General features: G+C 57.7%; 3 protein-coding genes across 3 annotated transcripts; 2 read left to right on the top strand and 1 right to left on the bottom strand.

Moving 5' to 3' along the window:
* The first annotated feature begins 505 nt into the window (after positions 1 to 505).
* N657DRAFT_449517 (Creatinase/aminopeptidase) lies at positions 506 to 2,165 on the top strand. The gene is made up of 3 exons (XM_062787436.1): positions 506 to 849; positions 911 to 1,723; positions 1,791 to 2,165. Exons 1-3 carry the CDS (start codon positions 648 to 650, stop codon positions 2,012 to 2,014), a joined length of 1,239 nt encoding a protein of 412 aa, XP_062646934.1. The 5' UTR covers positions 506 to 647; the 3' UTR covers positions 2,015 to 2,165.
* Positions 2,166 to 3,342: 1,177 nt separating this feature from the next.
* On the top strand, positions 3,343 to 7,701 carry N657DRAFT_574135 (uncharacterized protein; the record flags this gene model as incomplete). The annotated part of the gene is made up of 6 exons (XM_062789013.1): positions 3,343 to 5,534; positions 5,607 to 5,694; positions 5,983 to 6,317; positions 6,380 to 6,826; positions 6,878 to 7,037; positions 7,093 to 7,701. 6 exons carry the CDS (start codon positions 3,343 to 3,345, stop codon positions 7,699 to 7,701), a joined length of 3,831 nt encoding a protein of 1,276 aa, XP_062646935.1.
* A 4,508-nt stretch (positions 7,702 to 12,209) lies between these two features.
* N657DRAFT_656463 (uncharacterized protein) lies at positions 12,210 to 15,856 on the bottom strand (the record flags this gene model as incomplete). Its single annotated transcript, XM_062794703.1, has 2 exons — positions 12,210 to 15,534; positions 15,606 to 15,856. The coding sequence occupies 2 exons, from the start codon at positions 15,854 to 15,856 to the stop codon at positions 12,210 to 12,212; spliced, it is 3,576 nt and encodes a 1,191-aa protein (XP_062646936.1).
* Positions 15,857 to 16,526: the final 670 nt, after the last annotated feature.

Genomic DNA, 16,526 nt, shown 5'->3' on the forward strand with positions numbered 1-16,526 from the left:
GACTCGCGAAAGGTTGAAGAAACGGCGGAGCGCGACTGACCAATGAGATGGCAAAATGTCTTGTCATTGTGGGTGCTGGGACGAAGGCTAGCAGAGAAGCCACAGCCGACTGTATGTACTGTACGGTAAGTTACAGTACGTCTTGTTCTTGGCTCGTCGTCATGGCTCGTGCCTTCTCCCCTCGCTCGCCTCGCAACCCCTCCAGGAAGCTTCAAGTGGGGCAGCGGAGCCGAGGACGGACACAAACCTGGAAACCCCCTCTCCCGCCTTCACAAAATCAAGCACCAGAAGCTCAAAATCGTCACGCGCCCAGCAGCTTGTTCCGTACCTCTCGCTGTGGTTCTGTTCCTCTCCTGAATACATTGAGTTTCTCCCAGTAAAAGGGTCGCTCGTTCGAGGATAGTTGGTCAAGATGGCGACCGAATCCCAGGAAACTGGTCAGTGAGCTCGAAGAATGCCCGTGTTACCTACGTACCTGCGACATCCCCCTACCTACCTGCCTGGAACTCCGCGTGCCGTTCCAGGCTGGCAATCCAGCACTCTGCTGCAGTCTGGCCCATCCATCCGTCTCCGTTCCGGGCATGCGGCGTTGAGGCGTACCCCTACACGTGTATCTGTCAGATAGACCCTGCCTTTACCTGGTGCTGATGCTCTTCCTAGATTACACCCTCAACAACCCCGACACCCTCACCAAGTACAAGACGGCCGCGCAGATCTCGGAGAAGGTCCTGGCCGAGGTGTCTAGGCTCTGTGTCGCCGGCAGCAAGATCGTCGACATCTGCGAGCAGGGAGACAAGCTGATTGAGGAGGAACTGTCCAAGGTCTACCGTGGCAAGAAGATTACCAAGGGTGCGCAGCAGCCGGGCTACCTGCTGGGGGTTGGCAATGGTTGACGTTTATCTCGCTCTAGGCTTTTCCCACCCCACCACTGTCTCTCCGGCCGCCTTCGTTACCCCTTACACTCCGCTCAGGTCGGACGAGAAGGAGGCCGCCGTCGAGCTGCAGGCCGGTGAGCCAGTGAAGATTCAGCTGGGAGCGCAGATCGATGGCTTCGGCTCCATTCTGTGCGACACTGTCCTGGCAAAGAAGGCCGATGAAGCGCAGGATGTCATTGAGGGCCGGTCTGCCGACCTGCTCCTGGCCACGTACTATGCCAACGAGCTGCTGCTGCGGCTGATGCTGCCGCCCGGTCTCTTGACCCAGGGAACAGACGAGGAGAAGGCGAAGGCGGCTGCCGCCAAGCCACGGACCCAGTCCCAGATCACCAGCCTCCTGGAGAAGGTCGCCCAGGCCTACGAATGCAATCTCGTCGAGAGCACCACCTCGTGGCTCTTTGACCGGAACGAGATTGAGGGAAAGAAGAAGATTGTTATTGCCCCCGGCGAGGGCACCAAGGGCGAGGGCGTCCCCGAGGTGGGCGAGGTCTGGGGTGTCGAGATGGGCGTCAGTCTGGGTTCGGGCAAGGTCAAGCAGTTTGAGCAGCGGACCACGCTCCACCGCCGCACGGCCAACACGTATGCGCTGAAGCGGCCTACCTCGCGCAAGATTCTGTCCGAGGTTCAGAAGAAGTTCGGCACCTTCCCGTTCAGCCTGCGGCAGCTTGAGGACGAGCGCGACGCCAAGTCGGGTGTCATTGAGTGCGTGCGCGGCAACGTCTTCCGCCAGTACGAAGTCACGGGCGACAAGGACAACGCGCCGGTTGCCAGGCTTCTGACCACCATTGGTAAGGGATAACCCCTTCGCCTTATCGGTAAGTTGAAGAGTAGTGGCAGGGCTAATCCATGTCACAGCCATCACCAAGAACGGCATCACCAAGCTGGGTGCCCCGCCGGCTTTGGACCTGAGCAAGGTCAAGTCGGATAAGAAGATTGAGGACGAGGAGGTTCTCAAGATCCTGGAGCAGCCGCTGGCCCGGAATACAGGCAAGAACAAGAACAAGAAGAAGAAGAAGAAGCCGGCCAAGAAGCCCGCTAAGGAGGAGGACGAGGATGAGGAGGAGAGTGACGATGAGTAAGGGGATCCAGCGTCGTGGATGGACCGGAATGGAGCGAAAGGGCGTGGGTGGCAGGCGCACGGCTCGCTCTTTCTTGCTGCAGGCTCTGCATCAAGCATTGCTAGGGGTTTGAGGCGGATGAGATGCTCAGCTTCGACCAGCAGAGCGGATGCCCTATTGCACCATCTGCAAGGCTGAGAGAATCGACTGGGAGACTTGTTGTACAGCCACCTGCTCTGGCTTTATCACTTTGGCCGTGATTCCGAATCCGCAGCGCACGGAGGGCAGGAAGGCATAGCGTTAGCGTTATCTGGCCCACACAATGACGCGAAAATGGTTTGTACGGTACGAGTTTCCTGTGGCCTGTGAGCCCACATCTCGCACATCTGGAGATCAAAAAGGGGCCACCAAGTTCATGGTTAAGAAAGGGTACGCCCGCCCAGGCGGAAGCCAGCCGGAGGGGTCATCGATGTTGTTTTTTCCCTCTTCGTTTTGCATTCTCGAATACATCTCTATTGTGTGACAGCTGGCCGCTATTGAAGTGATTGCTTTGGCATGTGGTTTGCTCACAATAGAGCGAAGGAGGAGGGGAGGCACCCACGGCCGCCGGGCCCCCTAAGCTGCCCGGTCTTCAGTTGTTTATAAAATCCCGGTTCTGCTTCCCTGCTCCTCTCGTCCACACGCAACCTCCCAACTTCTCATCGTCTTCTCACTTGACACAAGAACTCATCAATCCTCTCTTGAGCGAGTAAGGAAGATCAGTACAAAAAATCCGAGAAAACACGTCGCAACAGCGGGTTTTCCTGATTCCCTGCATTCAGGGGCAACCGCCTAATTCGGTGCAACAAGTCGCAACTCATCCAGAACACCAAAATTCGGGGTCACAGCTTCCTCTCTTGAGCCGAATATCGAGATCAATCGAGTGCCCAAGGAAAGTAATCACGCCGAGTTTCGTCGGTGTCTCGATTTTTGCGGGCGGGAGACACACGCTGCAAGTTTAGCAACAGCTGCAGCCACGCCCCCTGGTCAGTCGCCCAGAAGCTCTCGCCGGAAAAGCTAGGATCGCCGTCTCTCTCTCATCCCCCTACTCCCACGCATTTCCCAACAACCACCCCCAACCACGCGTGAAATCACAAAGAACGCGACACTGTCGCCCTACTTCATGTCTTAGGACGGCGGAACGGTACACATTTCGCAGTTTTATGTTTTTGCAGCGACGCTAACCCGCTTTCGCAGGCGCGAGAGGACGAATTGTTGGCTCGATCAAAGAAGGGGGCTGCTCCGGCGAGCAGAGGGCTGCTGCATCTCGAGCCACTCGAAGCATCGCCAGCACCGCCTCGACGCCCAACATGTCTCCGACCGACGACAGAGTCTCAGCCAACAGGCGGACCACGCGATCGCGTTACTCGAGTCCGATGGCCCCAACCAACGGTGCACCCGATTCGTCGTCTTCGTCGTCGTCGTCGAGGGCTCAAGGCAACGGGAGCGGCACCAACGGTGTCGAGGGACAAAAGACATTCATGCAGCGCTGGCTGGAACCCCCCGTGCAGGTAAAAGCCAGCTACCAGGAAGCCGGTCTCGTGCGGCAGCCCGGGGGGGTATTCGAGAACATGGCTCCGCTGGGTACGCTGCCAAAGGTCGGGCTTTTTAAGAAGACGGCACCACCTCCGGCCGCTGCCCCTGAGCGCGCACCTACTCGGATTATCATCAAGACCAAACCGGCGGCATATTCCACCCCGGTACCTGCACCTCCGCCTGCCCCTGTGGCTGCGCCCGAGGAAGACGAGACGGAAGCAGATGAGACGGAGGAGGACGACGACGGCATGACGGAGGAGCAAATTGAGGAGGACCTGGGGGAGGAGAACCAAGCTTGGCCTGCCAGCAGAGGAGGCCACAAGGCTCGCACAACGGCTGCAGCACAGCGTTCGCGCCGTTCCATCATTTCCGGAGACACCGACGACGAGGAATGGGCGCCGGGCGCATCGTCTCAAAAAGGCAAGACACGCCGGAATTCATCGCGGGCAAGCACCAGGCCGCCGCAACAGCCGGCAGCGAGTGTTATTGCAGGAACGCGGCCGGCCGACAAGAAAGAGTTCATCGACAAGGTGGTGGAGGCCGCCGTGGATGAGGCGCTCACTCATTTTCGATACCCCACCGCCTGGGCCCTGCGCACGCTCTACGACGAAAATTCATCCAACCAAGAATTTCTCACCATGATGACGAAGGTGTTTCTGCAGACTGCAAACGCCGACGAGCTCGAGGAATTCGCGCGTCTCATTCATGCCAAGAAGAAGGAAGGCAAGAAGAGCCACAAAGCCCGCTCTCACTTCGCGCTCCTGGCATCCACCAACAGCCGTTCCACGCCGCATCCGCCGAAGCGGGCCCCCTACGGCAACCTCGTCAAATTTGACATGTCAATCCTGCGTCTCGATCGTAGCAGCAGCAAATCTCAGGTTCAAAAGAGAGAGCGACCGGTGGAAGGAACCCAGGAACCTGGGCTCGAGGAGCCCGCCCAGCGCGATCCTGAGCCTGAGCCGGAGCACGCCGAGCCTGAGCTCCGTCCGCGCAAAAAGCGCAAAGCCCCCAGGCAGCGGGACGCGGCGCCGCCGTCAGCACCAAAAATGGCCACCAACGGAGTTAGTGGCAAGGCGAACACAGAGACGCCTTCACGAAGACGGACACGGGCGCGCTCGGTATCCAGCATCTCTTCCCTTTCTAGCGCACGATCCCTGTCGCCGCCGGAGAATATCCAAGAGGAACAGGACGGCGACCAAGGGGTTGATGAGACCCCCTCGCGCAACAGCCCTGCGCCGCCCCAACCAATCAAAGCGGCCAAGCGGCGCCGGTCCAACGCACCGCGCAAGACCCAGAACGTGTCACCCTCCCGACGCTCGCCGGCTGCTGTTTCCACCAGCACCCCTGCGCCTCAGCAACCGGCCGCAGAGGCTGCTTCTTCCCTGCCGTCGCAGCGGCAATCCCCAGCTGCTGAGCAGCCCGCCGCCGCTCACGACGAGCAGCAACCCTATGAGATGCCTGCCGTTGTCGATTCGCCCTTGTTCCCCAATCTCAATCCCAAGAAGGGCAGCAAGTCTGGCGCGCCGGCTCTCGTCATTGCCACCAAGCTGGGGAAGCTCGACCCAGAAGACCCCAAGCTGCGCATGCGCGAAAGGGCGCGCACGGTCACGAGCACAGAGTTCCCCGTTAGCAGCGCAAGGGACCCTTCTCCGCTGCGTGCATCGGGGCGGAAGGACCCGGAGGAACCAAAGGAGGTGCCGGCCAAGCCGGCGACCCCAGCGACGGCGCCTGCATCGCGGACGCGGATCACTCTTCCATCGGCCCGCCCGACGCCCGCACCCAGGGAAGGACGGAGCACGCGCTCGGCGCTCAAGCGGACGCACGATGAGTTGGAGGACCAGCCATCGCCGACGGCCGCGAATTTCGCAGGCTCCGAGGCAGCGTCCGCGGCAGCCGACTCACGTGCTGGGACACCCGCCCTGCGTCCGGCCAAGAAGCCCAGGACCGGGCTCCGAGTTAAGAACTCGTAAGCATCGCCCACCATCACACGCACTGAAACAGAGCTTGCGTTCGCTAACATTTTTTTTATTTCAACTAGGCCGATGAAGAAAAAGAATGGCACCTCAGCAGGCATTCCTCGGCCCAGCGGCGAGCGCACCAGTCCTGTGGGCAACGTTCCCCGCGAGGTATGGAATTTCATTCCCTTCTCCATTTTCTTGTCCTCCTGCATTTCCCATCATCACCGAGTTGTCCTGGCGCCGTGGTTTGGTGCAAATGATTCAGTCATGCTGGCCCACGCAGGAGCAAGGACAGTCAACTCTCTCCCTCAGTCCTGTCTCCCGATCTTCGCATCCCAGGAAAAACTGTGTGGGCAATCGTGTGCGGTGCTAGCTGCCGTTTTGCTGAAAATATAGCGCACACAACCGTGACAGCCCCTTGTCCGACTCTTGGTTGCTGACATGGCGCCACCACAGGACGATAATGACGACTACTGCTCTTCATGCGGCGGCAACGGCGAGCTCATCTGCTGCGACGGCTGCACCCGCTCATTCCACTTTAGCTGCGTGGAGCCGGTCCTTAGGCACGATGCCATGCCCGTCGAGTGGTTTTGCAACGTGTGCCGCGCCAACCGCGACCCTGCACACCTCCCCAGCCACAGCGGCCCGTTTGCCATGCTGTTGGAGAAGCTCGACACCAGGAACTCGAGCGCCTTCCGCCTGCCGGGGCCCATCCGCGATCGGTTTGAAGGAGTGCGCACCGGCGCTGATGGCGAGTACGAGGAGATAACGCCTGGTGTGAAGCCTACTCGGTGAGTACTTGGTGGTTTCCTTGTCTGCGTGCTTGTCCCAGGTTGCTGACTGCCCGCTGCAGCAAAAAGAAGAACGCCGACGACGAGGTTCCCGACTTCTACCGCCTGCGCGACGCCGACGGCAACGCGGCAATCTGCCACAGTTGCACCAAGAGCAGTGGCACCGACCGCGCCATCATCCCCTGCAGCATCTGCGGCCTCTGGTGGCATCTTGACTGCTTGGATCCCCCCGTGGCCTACCCGCCTGCTCTGCGCACTTGGAAGTGCCCGCTGCATGCTGACGACCTCCTCGCCACGCTCCCGGCTATGCTCCACCCGGCACACAAGTACCGCAAGGTCAAAGATGTGCCCACTATTCGGCCTGCCTTCACCCGCGGCTATGTCAACAACGGTTTCATTGACGTCGACCTAGATGACGGCGAGAACGAGAGTGGGTGGAACGATGTCGAGAGCTTTGGGAAGACCGTGCGGCTGTCGGAGCAAGGCATCAAGCTGGACTTTATATCTCGGTGAGTTTTGAGTGCTGACGTTGTGTGCTAAGATGTACTGACTGTTTCCAGTATACGGGAACGTTCCATGGCAAAACCCCAAACCCCGGCTAAGCCCACACCTAGGCCAATGGAGCAGAGGTCTCTGGAGGAGCAGCAAGCTGCACTCAACTTGGCGCATCTCAGCAGTACTCGGGACGGCGATGTTTCCGTATTGGTCGATGCCATGATTGTGAGTTCTACCTCGCCTCAGCGCTCGCCGGACCATTTACTGACTACCTCATAAGACCCAAGCCGATCCCTCGGTTATCGACATCATGGCCCGAGCCGATCCCAGCCACCTGGAGAACCCCGGGCAGCTCAACAAGATGGACCAGCAGAGCCTGCGCGCTATTCTTGCCAGGGCCGAGTCCATGACCCAGCAAATCCGTCAGCTCCTGGCTTCGGCCACTCCTACGGAACAGCCCCGTCCGCAGGCCCCCGCTGTCTCGACCAACGAAGCGGAGGACGTCCCTGCGCCGACGGTCCCCAGCCTCACTAACTCGCAATCTCCTGACGCCGAGTCGGACAATTCGGCCAACATGGACTCGGAAGACCCCAATAATGCCATGGAACTCGAAAACATGGCGGCCAAGAGCCCCGCGTCCCCGGCCACCACGGATGACGTCCCCCCCATGACCCAGGGCGAGAAGACGCCTGTCCAGGGCGACCAGTCTCCCGCTGCGCTTCTGTCTCTGGAGTCTCTGGAGCAAGGGCCCAGTGCAATCGAGAATGGTGGCGTGCTGCCTACTCCGACCAAGGCCGCTGCTATCCCGGGAGACGAGCCGGTTGTTTTGGAGGCTGGCGGGGAGGGGGAGAAGGCGCTGGGTGAGGATGAGGTGACGGGGATTGAGTGAGTGGGTTTGTGGCGGGGTGGGTTGTTTTGTGGGATGGTCCGCGGGGGAGGAAAGGGGGTTTGGCGACTGCTTGTGCAGCGACGCTCTCACTCTCCGCATTGGGCAGCGCGGGCAGATCTATTTTCTCGACATCGGCACGGCACGAAACCCCTTGCAACAAATCAATGCCCACGCCATTCCGAGCGAGGAGACCCTTCGCGCCGGGCTTGCTTCAGTGAGCTTCCGCTGCACAGCGCGGCACAGGGTACATCATTGCAATTCGCAACGCGCCTGGAAAGGCGCAACGATTCGCATCAGGGTTAGAATTCCTACGCCGGTCACGTTGACGGCTGCGTTTCGATATAAATAACATAGACTCTCTCTGGAAACATCGACTTCTCGTCCGGCCTCGTCGCGATCCAGAAACACATCACACCGGATCGCTGTCCCATTATTGGCGCCGTGATCTGATTGATCTTGTCGCCGTCCGACTTTTCTGCACTTTGGAGCCGACATCTCAGTCCTAATATTGTCATGACCTCGACTTGTCCCAGGATCGGGACCTTCGCCGTCGTCATGTCCCTGCGATCACGAACAGGGATGTCTCCCTTGGACTGCCTTGGACGACTGCTCAGTTCCACTTGTTTTTTCTTTGCGGCTCCTCTCAACCAAATATGGAAAATAATGAGGCGGGAAGGGACTGGATTGAGATGAGACAGTGCTCAGTCCAGTTCAGTTCTACACAGCGCAGTGCAGTCCAGCAAAGGCAGCGAGCATCATCTCATGGGGGCCTCTTTCTTCTTTTGCGCTCTTCTCTTTGAGACGGATTCTTAATACCTGTTCTTTGTGTGTCAAAACCATGTGTCAGTAGCGATATCAGATTTTATCCGTCGCGTCATGTTTTTCTTTAATTTCTCCTTGCTTGATTGCCTCTGTTTGTTTCCTCTCTTTTCTTTGCATTCACCCTTTTCCATGGATCAGCCGGCTGGGCAGGGATGGGAGTGGTGCTAGGCGTTCGTTGGAGTTGGGCTCTCACTTACCATGCGACAGTGAATGCCCCTGGCTGGGATTTCGATCTGATTTGGTCAGCATGAACTGGGTTTTGTTAAGAGGCATGGGGCATGGGTTCTGCTTTTGCTTCGTTTGATGGATGGTTTGGTGGGATCGATGGATGGATATGTCTTCCTGCCTCGGGTCGAGTCTCGGCTCGCGGAGTTCACCGCCTTACCTACCTTGACTTCTGCCGTACCAGTCGGTCTGTCCGCCCGACAATTGGCCTTCTGTCTACCGGAGTGAATACCCGGCATGGTCAGTATCCATCCGGCCTTGAGGTGGTTGATGGTACCCATGGTGTTGGCAATGTCTGAATGTATGGTTCTGTTCTGAGGAGCGGGGGAAAAGAACTCGAGCCGAGGAGAGCTGTTGTTTCTGTGGCCAGAATTGTGCAAGTCAAGGCAAGGCATACTTAGAGACTACTAGAGGACGGATCGAATATGCGCAGGCTATTTGCGCTTTTTTCTGATCTTATCTCCCATGTCTCCCTCTGCATATGCGTGTGTGCTCGCGCCAACCCGTAGGCGGGAGTTGGCGTCCACCTTCCTTGTATAGTACACACATTCCGAAGCCAGCCAAGGGAGACACTCGAGACCATGATCACCTGTTGCCGCTCGAGTCGAGCAATTTAGCGACTTGCATCCAAACGAACAACGCAAATATAGTCGGCGCCAGCATGTTGGGTCCCTCCAATGGGAGGAGATGGACGACCTGGGGGAGCTCCTTGCTTCCCTGGGGAGTGAATCACGATTGAGACAGCCCTATGCTAGCCCCTACTCGTAGGCGGCTTGTATCGTGTCTATCCTACTGGGGTGATCGATGCAGGTCTGTTCAGCCCAGATCCGCGCATAGCTGGGTACAGTAACCGGTTCTCCTCCTCCAGAGGCGGCTCCATGCTGAATGTTCAGGGGGTCTGGTGCCGTGTCCGCGAGAGGCTAATGAGACGGAGTGGGAAGCCGAGGTTAAATGCGGTACAGACAAGTGATGGCCGACAGGGCGATGGTTGCGTGTACGGCCATTATGATTGGCGGTCTTAAGGGGCGTTCGAACACACGTAGGGTTTTATATGAAGCGGCCGCCCTTTTAGAGAACTTTAGTTATCTACTCTAACACGGGCTTGTAGAGTGTCTGCGCTCAGGGGTTCAGAGTGTGGCACACTAATACTCACCGACAGAGACCGGTCCTAGCAGTGCTCAGCACTAGCCTTACCTGGTTTGGATGTGGCAGTAAAAAGTAGGAGCCTCCCTTTAGGCCCCGTTGTCGTCTATTCCCCAAGTTTGAAGCGAGGCTCAGAGACCAAAGTCGCCTAGTTCACCCAATTCTCCTCATACGCCGTCTACGTTACGTGGACCGACTTCGCCTTGCGGCAAGCTGAGACGGGGAAGCTGTCTACGGGACTGCAAGTGACAGGCGCAACAGGGGCTAGTCCGGCTAAAGAGCACACCGAGTGACGAGCGTATATATTCACAATTCTCTTGTAGCATAGGCATCGCCACTCTACTCTGCTCCCTCATAGCCCTGAGCTTCTCGGCCCTGTGGCTGCCTATGCAAGAGTGCCAAGGTCCTTCCAGGCATTGCTCAAGTCGCACTGCTGTCCCTGCACAAACCCCGCCGAGTAGGCGATGTGATGGCCTAGACTACGCAGAATATAGGCAGTTGAGCAGATCTAAGCCAGGAATTGCTAAGAGCGCTCTATTACCCCGACTGTACTTCTCTCGTATACTCTAGTCTGAAGATAGATACTCCTATCATTAACATTAATATCCACGAAGACTAAGATTAAAAGTTCAATAACAAGTATCATTTCAAAGCCCTGGGATCAGGGAAGGTTTTCTACCCTAGCTACATGATATATGCTATCCTCTTTGGAGTTTCTAATGGCACGCAAGCCACATTCTCTGACCCCCTGTTAGCACCCGTGTTACAGTAGTACTGTATAAACACTCTCCAAACCCCTATTAGAGCAGATACGCCTCTGAACCCCAGTTCGGGCATACACTTTAACCCCCTGTCTGACTTCCCTATCGAATAAGACATACTCCCTAGCGAACTGAGATTATAGCTCTTGCACCGACAGGTATATACTTCCTCTAACCCCTTGTCAAATCAGAGAGGATCTGAGCGGGATCCATTGGTGCATGTGATTGACAAAGTTCGATTCTGTCGGCTGCTACATACGATTAGTTATACCGCAAGGATCATATTCTTTTCTAACACTTACAACCGGTTGCTGAAAAGGTTAACGAATCGACAATATCTAATGCAAGACCAATACCACTGACCTGATCGTAACGAATGTGTGTCTTGAGAAAAATACGTGAATGACGCAGACCTATATCCGCCGCCAGACTCCTGATTCTAGGCTTCTTCTGAAGCAACGCTTGGAGCCATGCCGCGCACCTTCAACGTGTGGGCTGGGTGTACTTGTGCATATCGCGAAGACTTCGACCAAGTACATCGGCCCTGCTCGAAATGCACTTTCTGGGGGTGCACTGGCTTTCCGAAAATGGCGGGTCACACTGCCATTTTCGGCAGCACCAAGACGCGCACTTTTGTTGAACAGTTCCCGTGTCTGCCTTCCAGGCGGCCTGAGGTGCTGAGCCGTACCGGCGAGCAAACCATCACCAATGCTGCGGTTGGCTTTTAAACAATCTCGGACTTAGAACGCCGTGCTCTACATCAATCACGAGGTCGACGAAACTCACGAAGACAACCACCACAGACTATATGTAGGTCATATAAGTGATAAAACTGAAGGCAATGCAATACAGTGTATACCACTATAACGTGTTTGTCTAAAAGAAGTAGCTGAATAACGCACATCGAAGAGAAGAAGGAAGCAAACGAAAAGACTCCCAGGTGCTCCTTTTTCCATTTCCTCCTCCCCCCCCCGGAACCCTACCTTATCTCCAGTCCAGTCCGGTAAACTCGTCCACTAGCCAACCAGCCAAGAAAAGAAAACGAAAACCGAGAAAGGGACTTGAAAAAGGAGAAAGTATCATGGCATCAATCACTCCCTCTCCTGACCCTTCAATTTTGCCACCTGCCAGGGGCAACGTGAGGAAGTTAGTCTAATCAAACCAGGGCCCGAACCATGCTCGTTCATGCTTTGCGCGTCCCAACTTGAAACTCGTTCGTTGCTCTCATCTTGCCTTCGACGGCCCCCCACCTTGTGGCAAACTCAGCGCACAAAAGCACCCTTCCAAAACAAGCCCAAGGATCTCAAAGCCCACCACCTTTTCATCATCCTCAAACGTCAGCCTAGTCTAGGCCCCCTTCGGTTGGTTGGGGTGCGCCTAACCTTCTCCAGGCCGTGAGCCATCTATCTTTACAAGTGTGATCCAGCTTGCATCCATCCGCCTGCCTCATTCCACAAAACACAGAAGTCATCTCTGGCAAAAATCGACAACCAAATCATGACCTCCTATCTACATCTCCACAAAGACGCCGCAAAACCCTCTCTCTCCTGCTTCACTTCACTGACGGCCCCGCCGGCCATCAGGCTGGGGACTCCGCCCTACTCGACCCCGCTGCCGCGCATTGACATGCTCCTGCTGCTGCGGCGGCGGCATATACCCCGCCGGGTGGTTCCCATACCCGGCGAATCCGCCCATCCCAGGAGGCGGCATGTTCACGTTGAATCCGGGGGCGGCACCAAATGGAGTCGGCTGGCCCGCGGCGGTTGTGATCTGCGCCGGAGGCGGGATCGGGCTGCCGTTGGCCATGGGCTGATTGCGGTACTGGTCGAGCGAGGGGCTGGGGCTTTGGAAGCCGCCGTAGCCGGCCTGCATGGCGGGGTAGTAGTTGTTCATGGGCGGCGCGCCACGAGACATGATGCTCTGTTGATACTGCAGTTGCTGCTGGAGCGCCGCGTTGGGGCCCATGGGCGGGTTGGAGGCGTTGAACATGGTGTTCTGGGCGTTGAAGGCCGGGAATTGGTCGACGCCTTCGCTGCGGGGAATGCCGAAGCCCATGTCGTAGTTGGTGGCGGTGGCGGCAGCGTTGAGGGAGTTGTAGTACTGCGCGTTGTTACCGCCGCCGTACTGTCCACCTTGTTGCTGAGCGTGCTGTTGCTGTTGCGGCTGCTGCTGATGATGGTGTGACGCACTGACGGTCTGACGCGAGCCAGGGCGCGGCCGCTCGGCACTTCCGTGGTCGCGAGAACCGCCTCCTCCGCCCCCAGTGCTCCGCGTCGACAGACCCACCTCGTCCATCAAGCGCTTATAACCCTGCCCTGGCTGTGCCTTGATGCGGACCAAGACCAACTTGACAGTCTCGACAACCTGGCTCCGGATCGTCTCGTCGAAGAATGGCGTGGTGAGAACCTTGAAAATGAGCGTCGCGCCACAGGCGTGGTCGCTGAGAATTGCCTCCAAGACCTGGTCATTCGGTGTGAAGAAGAGCGCCTTGAGAATCGTGTCCCTGGCCTCCGCCTCCGCCTTCTGGTTGATCACCTTCAAGACTGTCAGATACGCCACCTTGTGGGTACATAAGTGGACGAGATAAGGAACAAGCTGGGGTGACAGCACAGTCCGCCGTTGCGGGAAAGTGCACGTGTCGAGGAACCAAGTGAGCAGCAGGGCGCCGTTGGCGTTGGTAGCTAGCTGAACGCTATGCAGGGCAATCGCGGCCGCCAGCATCCTCTGCTGGTCCTTGCTGGCGTGGTGGCTCTCGAGGCAAGCCCGCATGGCGCGGGCACCATAGCGGCCCTGAGCAATCTCCCACATCCTGCTCAGCATGGTCTCGAAGATGAAGTCGTTGTAGGGTGTGCCAAACTTCAGGCATCCCTGCAGGACATAGTTGCCGTACTGGTCGAGGAACAGGGGAATGGTGTAGGGGCGCAGGTGTTGGACGATCAGTCCCATCTGGTGTGGTGTCTTGCAGACATCGATAATCTTCTGAGCTGCCCAGGTACCATTCTTGTGCACGCCAATCTCGGCCATATGAGGGGCAATCTCGGCCAGCATCGAATCCCGCACGTCATCGGAGCAGTGCTCAAACAATTTCTGGACGACTGTGTTGCCCAGATAGTCGGAGGAGAGCTCGGCAATCTCGGGAAGCATCTCAATGGCAATGTTCTCAATCTCTTGCTGAGAGAGGGATTGATTGTCAATCCTCTTACGAATGTCCCGTAGCTTGGGTGCATCGTGGACCCTGGTGTGGGTAGGCTCTTTGATAGGCGGAATCTCGTCGATGAAGGCGGTGTACTGAATTGCTTGTTGCAGGCTCGTCGAGATGCGGAAGCTGTCTTCTTCAGTCGCCCCAAACTGTTGGACGATATGGAGGATGTCCCCAGTCATCTCGTCGAGAGGCGGCACGGTAGGGGTAACATTGCCTGTGATGGGAGCCGGCCCAGCGCCGCCAGAAACTCCCGCGCCGATACCTTGGCCGTTCTCCTGAAACTTGGCAAACGGATCAGGGCTGGGCGAAGGAATGGCACCGTCATGGCCCGGCGTACCGGTGCTCGAGGGCGGCTTCGCAAAGTTAATGCGAATCGGCCCGGCACCGGGGAAAATCTCCTTGCCGTTCATGTTGGCTTTGGCGGCAATTGCACTATCAATGCGCTCAAAGTTCACGAAGCCGCAGTTCTTGTGGGTCAAGACTCTGGCGGATACTATGGGCCCGTACGACTTGAACATTTCAGTCAGCGTCGACGTTGTGGTGGACGTCGGAATGCTGCCGAGCCACAGAGCGCTGGTCGGCCCTTCGAGGCCCTGCTCGTCCGCTCCGAGAAGGCCATTGTTTCGGTTATTGGTTCCCCCCAACGACATTCCAGCGACGGCTTGCGGGAGGTCCTCATACGCCTTCTGATCCGGCATCTGAATCTCGGCCGCGGTAAACGAATTGTCCAGTCTCGAGGGAGTCGGAAGGTAGTTGCGGAGGAGACGGGACGCCGGAGTGTCCAAGACGCCAGCTGTCCTTGCACGTGGTCGTGCCGCCTGCGATGCAAACGCCTGGACCGCCAGGTTGTGGTTGTGAATCGCGGCATTCGTCGCGGCGAGCTGGTCTTGAAGCTGCGCATAGTGACTTTCCATGAGGGACACGGGGTCGGTCTCGTAGTCATCCTCGTCGTCTGCATACTTGTCCTTGTTGTTGACCGAGTAGGACCGGAACCGGTTTGCGGCCTTGGAGAAGTCGGCGTAGTTGGGTACGTAGGGAGCGGAGGCAAGCTGGGCGCGAGCAGGCTGGGGCGTCTCCGCCAGGCCAAGATAGTCCAGTGTTCTCATATGAACATCCGTCTCGGCTGTTCCCTCGCGGGAAAAGTGAGACTGGGCTGGAGAACTAGGCCCGTTGGATCCCATGCTCGCAATGCTCGCCAATGTGTTGCCCCTCTCCCGGCCGGTCGGATTCCAACTACTGAAGATGGACGGGCCGAATGGAGAGCTCGTCCCGGGCACATGGGCAAATGGGCTCCTCTGAGGCATAGAGCCGGCCCGCAGCCTTGAAAGCAAAGTGGACGCGCTTGACGGGTCACCGGTCGCCTCAAGGCCTGGCGAAGGCGACTTGAAGGGAGTCTGCGAGGGGCTTGGCCTTGACGTCTTGGAAGCCAGCGCTGGGATGCCGAGCATGGCATTGCCAGCGCCGCCGGGCGAGAACCTGGACGGCAAGGTGCCCGCTCGAGCGCGGCGGGTCTGTGGCAAGCTGTCGGGGGTGGGCAATTGGGCAAAATCGGGAAAGCCATCGGTGGGCGACTCGGGAATATTCTCGCGAAGCGGAGTTGAGTTTCCGCTGGTCGGAGGCCCGCCCCAAGGATTCAATGGCAAGCCCTGGACGCCCTCCTGGGCCTGGATCTCTCTGGCTCTGTTTTTTTTTCAATGGAAGATTAGCAGGCGAGTCTTTTTCGGGCGGGAGGGGTTTGGAAGGCAACTCACCGCTTCGAAAACAAACGTCCAGCGGCTGCCATGTCGTGCGAAGGCGAGCCGGCACCGGAGCGCGAGGCGCCCGACATCTTGGATGTTGGCGTCAGGCCTGGTGACAGACCAAAAGGCGACCGGATGGTGCTGCCGGCCGACTGCGGGTCATTTGGCGAGGTGGTTGTCGGCGAATTGGCCCGACCCTGGGCAGAGAGGCCCTGCGGCGGGTAGCCGATTGTGAGGTGATCGCCTGGTCTAGAACTGGACATTATCAATTATCTGATTCCGAACCTCATGGACGTATTTATGTCTCTCGTCCCGCTGGAACAACTATCACGCCGGGGCCGGAGGCGCGGGCTGGGCCTGCGCTGAATTCGGGTTGGCGAGAGATCGTGCGGCGACGTGCGCTGCGCGTCCAGTGAGAGTCGATCTCGGGCGCCGCAAGATTCGGTATTAGGCAGGAATCGAAATCGATAACACCAAAGCCAGGTCTCTCTGCCGGGGCAGTGTCGGCTCCCTTCAGCGATCGGACAAGGCGGCAGATGGAATTACAATGTCGCTTTATCGAGTTGTCGGATGCGACCCTTGAACTGAGTCGGCTATGCAACTTTTCCAGAAAGGAGTGTATCGGGCGGAGAGGGGCACGGGAAGCCGCAGACGGTCGCCGGGCACAATGTCGAGTGTCGGGGTCGAGGCTGGGATGTCTGGAATCTTGGTGGTCAAGTGCTGGAACTGCTGAGAAGCCCTGGATGCACTGGCCACTCGCAGATGGGAGCGAGAGCTGGGGAGGGATTTTGGCTTGGCTTTCGCTACGTTGGTGCTCCACCCTCGACCTTGTTGTACTTCCAGGGGCTAGAGAAACGAGCGGGGAAAGGAACTCAAAGATGCAGTAAATATACAGGCATCATTAGGGGAAGACGTGCCTGGAGAAGGATACGG

Source organism: Parathielavia appendiculata (genome assembly GCF_033297405.1).
Source record: "Parathielavia appendiculata strain CBS 731.68 unplaced genomic scaffold N657scaffold_7, whole genome shotgun sequence".
In the NCBI taxonomy this organism is placed as follows: Eukaryota; Fungi; Ascomycota; class Sordariomycetes; order Sordariales; family Chaetomiaceae; genus Parathielavia; species Parathielavia appendiculata.

Excerpts from the sequence above, each read along its gene's own strand:
- N657DRAFT_449517 (XM_062787436.1), top strand. The coding sequence starts at position 648 with ATGCTCTTCCTAGATTACACCCTCAACAACCCCGACACCCTCACCAAG. Across the intron at positions 850-910 it reads TGGCAAGAAGATTACCAAGG|GCTTTTCCCACCCCACCACT; the intron begins GTGCGCAGCAGC and ends ATCTCGCTCTAG. Across the intron at positions 1,724-1,790 it reads CAGGCTTCTGACCACCATTG|CCATCACCAAGAACGGCATC; the intron begins GTAAGGGATAAC and ends TCCATGTCACAG.